Source organism: Solanum pennellii, chromosome 10 (assembly GCF_001406875.1).
Source record: "Solanum pennellii chromosome 10, SPENNV200".
NCBI classification, from domain to species: Eukaryota; Viridiplantae; Streptophyta; class Magnoliopsida; order Solanales; family Solanaceae; genus Solanum; species Solanum pennellii.
In genome coordinates this window covers 78980033-78985294 of record NC_028646.1, presented here as the reverse complement: position 1 = coordinate 78985294, position 5262 = coordinate 78980033, and the positions used below count along the sequence as shown (strand labels likewise).

The 5262-nt window shown below is 36.4% G+C and overlaps 1 protein-coding gene across 1 annotated transcript; it reads left to right on the top strand.

The window, feature by feature from the left end:
* Positions 1-4709, top strand: LOC107031896 (probable mediator of RNA polymerase II transcription subunit 26b). Its single transcript, XM_015233389.2, has 9 exons — positions 1-994; positions 1603-1668; positions 1770-1852; positions 2908-2960; positions 3084-3211; positions 3306-3333; positions 3444-3778; positions 3859-3949; positions 4103-4709. Exons 1-9 carry the CDS (start codon positions 548-550, stop codon positions 4237-4239), a joined length of 1368 nt encoding a protein of 455 aa, XP_015088875.1. The 5' UTR covers positions 1-547; the 3' UTR covers positions 4240-4709.
* The last annotated feature ends 553 nt before the right edge of the window (positions 4710-5262 follow it).

Here is a 5262-nt window from a genome sequence, read left to right as displayed (position 1 = left end):
CTTGTATTGCATTTTTTTTTATTTACAGAGAAAGAGAGAGAGAGACAAATATAACTAAAATAATAAAAAGATAGCTATAGAGAGAGAATATCTTCTATACTTTTTTTTAACATATATTCTTTTTCTCTGGAAAAATTTCTTTCAATCGGAATAATCTTTTCTAGATTTCTCTACTTATATCTCACCAAAATCTTAATCGGATTTTTATTTAATTTTTTTTAATTTTGTTTTATCATTTTGGGTTTATAGAGTTTCATCATATGGATTTTTCCTAAAAAAAAAGCATAACAATCTGAATCCGATTGCATTTTGCAGAACTGAATCGCCGGTGATACTGATTATTCAGTTTCCGATCATCGGAAAAAGTACCTAATCGGAAAACCAGAGGTTTTTTATTGCTAAAAACCTTGTTTCCGATAAGAATTTGTATGATTTTTTTGTGGGTATAATTAAAATCGGATAAAAGATTGAATTTGTATATTTGGGTATTGATAAATAATTGATTTTACGATCTGGGTTGATTTGTTTTTGCTCTGAATCATCAGTTATGGCGAAGAGTAGTGGGACTTTGGATGTATGGAGGGACTATTTTCGTACTGCAAATTCGGATATATTTGATATAATTGAGTATGCAGTGATGGTTGCTGCTGTTGATTGTCCAAAGGAGTTTAAAATGAGAAGGGATAGAATTGCTGAAATGTTGTTTACATGTAAAGTTACTATGTGTTTTGGTTGTGAGAAAGTTGATTTAGCTGTACCAGTTGCTGGTAATGATGATGAAGGAAAAATTAAGAGTAAGGATGAGTTTGGTGTTAGTAAAGAGAGCAAAGTTAACAGTAGGATAGATCATCATGATGTTGAGATGAATGTGAATCAAGTTAGCAATTATAGTTATGGAGAAGCTGAGGCATTAACTGAGGAAATGGAGGAAGAGACCCAGACTTTTGGGGAGGTGATGAGGATCAAAGATGTCATTGATAACAACCAAGCTGAGGTTCATTTCATCTCTATTGAATTTTGGTTATACTGTTGATTTGAAGTATTTTGCTGTGTTTGGATTTGTTCAGTCAAGAATTGGTGGACTCTGTGTATGTGAATTTGAAGTTTGTGTAATTTTGGGGTTGATCAAGAAGAAAATCTTGATAATTGAGCTTAAATGTTGTTAAATTTTTGGAGTTTCTGGTGTTTGTATGACATATAACAATGGTTACTTTTGTGGTTGAATTTAATGATTTGAAATTTCTGTTCCTGTGGGGTTGATCAGGAAGAAGAATCTTGATAATTGAGCTAATGTTGCTAGATTTTAGAACTTTTGTGGTTGAATTTGATGGTGATTCTATTTTCTCTACTAGTGTCTATAACTGGAAAATCTGATATGAGGTTGTTTCCATGTCACAGTTAGGAAACCTTTATGCTTTTCATTTCCTTTTTGCCCCCTTTTTGTTCCTTTGATCTAGTTGTACAAGGATGTTGCTTTCTTTAGCTTTAAAACAATGTATGAAGCTACTTTTAAACTCTTTATATCTTTTGCTATTTCACTTGCTTGGTAGTTTTGAGCTTTTCTCTAGTAATCGGGTTTTGAGTTATTGTTCTTTTTGACAGTCTGCAGAGTTGTTTGAGTGCTTAAGAAGGCTTCAACTAATGGCTTTGTCTGTGGAGACTTTAAAGGTTTGATCTTTTGACGCTTCCAAAATTTCATCCTCCATTTATTGTGGTTACAGTTTTTTAAATTTATTCTGGATGGGCATAATTGATTGCTTCTATATCAGGCCACAGAGATTGGAAAGTCGGTTAATTCTCTCAGAAAGCACAACTCAAAGGATGTTCGGCATCTATCCCGGACATTGATTGAGTAAGTAACTCTTGCTTTATTGCTGAAATAACTGTAAGAATGTCGTCAAAATATGTATGCACAACACAGTTCTAGTAGTCTGATCCGGGGTATCTTTAATGTGGCTGAATTTGTTTTATCGCAAAGGTTTGAACTTTTGTCTTCGAGTTGAACTAACATGTCGTATTGGCGGCTCTGGCAGCTTGCTTTGTCGGTTGTAGTTTTGAGCTATTATTACTTTTTAACGCTTGCAACTGTTTGTCGCTTACCGTTTATCTTTACTGTAAAATTAAGATTACATCATAACTCAATCATCAATGCATACTAATGATTGTCATTGCTTTATTTATCGAGTGCTGAATTTGTTTTTATCGCAAAGGTTTGATCTTTTGTCTTCGAGTTGAACTAACATGTCTTTTTGGCGGCTCTGGCAGCTTGCTTTGTCGGTTGTAGTTTTGAGCTATTATTACTTTTTATCGCTTGCCACTGTTTGTCGCTTACCGTTTTTCTTTAATTGATGTTATCTTTAATGAAGATTACATCATAACTCAATCATCGATGCATACTAATGATGGTCATTGCTTTATTTATCGAGTGCTGAATTTGTTTTTATCGCAAAGGTTGAACTTTTGTCTTCGAGTTGAACTGACATGTCGTATTGGCGGCTCTGGCAGCTTGCTTTGTCGGTTGTAGTTTTGAGCTATTGTTACTTTTTAACGCATGCCACTGTTTGTCGCTTACCGTTTTTCTTTAATTGATGTTATCTTTACCGTAAAATGAAGATTACATCATAACTCAATCATCGATGCATACTAATGATGGTCATTGCTTTATTCATCGAGTGCTTCGCAAAATTTTTGTGACTCACTTTGGTAGTCCCTTTTTATTTATCAGAAGTATATGACTGACCTTGCTCCTTGCCCCTGTAACTTGAGCTCTAGTTTTGCTGTTTTGTATACCTTCTTGTTGATGCAACTTTCTGATCTACTGGTTGGGTACATCGTCTATTTCTATAGAGTTGCTTTAAGTTAGAATTCTTCGTAGCTTATTGCTGATCACATTTTAATGGATCACAGGGATTGGAAGGTCTTGGTAGACGAATGGGTGAATGCTACTGCAGCCTTTGCAGGTTAATTGCTTAAGAGTTTCTTTTGCTTCTGTTTCAATCTTCAGTAAAAAATGAATCTCTCATATGTCGTCATTCGCAATTCTGAGCTGAATTTTGAACTGATTTGTTATTTCTTGCTTAAAGGTAACGAAAGCACTCCAGAGTCTATGAAAGCATCTGTAGTTGATCAAGACGAGGAAGGACTTCCTTCCCCGCCTTTAGATGACTTAGCTTTCTTTTCTGCTCAGACCACTTCAATTGAGTTGTCACAAGTATGATCAGCTTACCCTCTTCTAGAAAATTGATTATTTTGTTTGGTCGGCTGCCACTGACTTATTTTCTCTTTGTTGTTTGTGAACAATGAAGTTCTTTGATGGCATGGATGATGATGGAAGTGAGTAGAATTTGTGTCCATATTCTTTCAATATCCCTTCGCTATTCGGCTCTTTATTTGGATTCCCATCTAATAAAGGTATGTTGTTCCAATTGGGGATTTTATTTCAGATCCTCGAAACAGTGGGGGATTCAATGTGAACCGTGGAAATGGCCGAAAGCCATCACTAGGTAACCAGAACATTCCTTTCCAGAAGAAGCAGTCTGCTGATTGCTCCAATGCTTCTCCCAAAGAGAACAAGGGTGAACAACAAAAGAAACAGGAAGCTGTAATCAAGAAACAAACAACAGTTGCCAAACCAACTAAGCCATCTGGAGGTGAATCTGGGCCTGGAAGACCGACAAAACCAGCCTTGGAGCAGAAGCTCAAGGTTAACGAGATGAACTTCCAGCAGAAATCTGATAAAGGCACAATTCAAAAGAGGCCCGTGGAGTCTCAACAGAACGTGAGTATCTGAAAGAAAGTTATCTTCTGATTCATGTGTAAAGCTCTGATCCCTATCTAATGTGTAATTTCGTCCTATAGAAACTTAGACGTTCAGATGAGGATGCTGTTCAAGTCAAACTCGAGGCGACTAAAAGAAAGCTCCAGGAGCGGTACCAAGAAGCTGAAAAAGGTTGGTCCTCGCTCCTCTTTAAACTTTTTGGATACTTTACCTGGATATATACAATGCGTGTTCGGTTTCCTTATGAAAACATTACAATGAATTGATTGATGACTGTGAGGTCCCCAATAATGATCTGAATGAATTTTTATAATTGTCCTTCAGCCAAGAGGCAGCGGACCATACAGGTTATGGAGTTGCATGATATCCCAAAGAAGGGCCCAAACCAAGGTGTTGGCCTTAAGAATGCTCATATGAGACCTGGCAACAATAATAGGCATTGGGCAAATGGACGTCGTTGAATTGATTTCAACAGACTGTCTCAATAAGTTCTATAGTTTCATCCACCTCTGCAATCTATTCTCTTAGAACAACCCGATGACTCCTCAGCTGAGTAAATCCTCAACTTTGTGTGTAAACGAAGGATCTCGTCTAATTGACCTCAACATAGAGAGGCCACTCTCAAATCGGGAGGGGCACGTTAATGTTATCGGAGTTACATTATGATGCTTAGATAAACATTTTCTTAGACCTTATGATGTAGTACAGGGGCTTGTGGATTTCGGTTTAATTTTCTTTTTGATCTTTAGGAAGGACATAATATCGTCCGTTTCGTATGAACCATCCTATGAGCATTAACCGTATGCTTTCATAGAAATACCCTGACTGTAAATTTGCACAGAATAAGTGCATTGAAATATATGAACTAGAATATAAAGTGATGGTTACATTTTGGTCTTTTTTAGACAATTAGATGAGCCATTTGAGATGATTTTGTTCTATGTAGCAACAAGTATAGTTCTTGATGGGGGTTCTACTTATTCATCCTTAACCAGATGTCTCGTGTTCCAGCCTCGGGAACGGTGCGTCACCCCAACAGGTCATGTAGTGCGCGATCTTGATCTATGTCATACTTGTTTGTTGACTTTGTTGGTTTTGGATTAGGATTTTGTGTAAAGGTATTCACTCCCCCCTACCCCCACCCTACCTCACCCCACCCCTCTAAAGTGGGAAAGATCTTGTTGATTGTTAGTTTGGTAGGGGCATTGAATGCCCTTATTAAAAGGGAAAAACAAGTGGGGGTTGGGTGATTTTAGGTAGGGACACATTTTGTAGAGATTTTGGTTGTTGCTATGGGAAATTGGTGGATAAGCAACAACAAATGATGTAGACATACATACCAAGTGCATTTAATCATACTCTATTCGATTCATATTATCTGTCTTTTAATATTTTTTTATATAAATACATAAATTTCGTAGTTTTATTATACTAGTTTGAAAGCATAAAACTACTTTTTTTTTCTTGGTTAAATATTTCGCTTA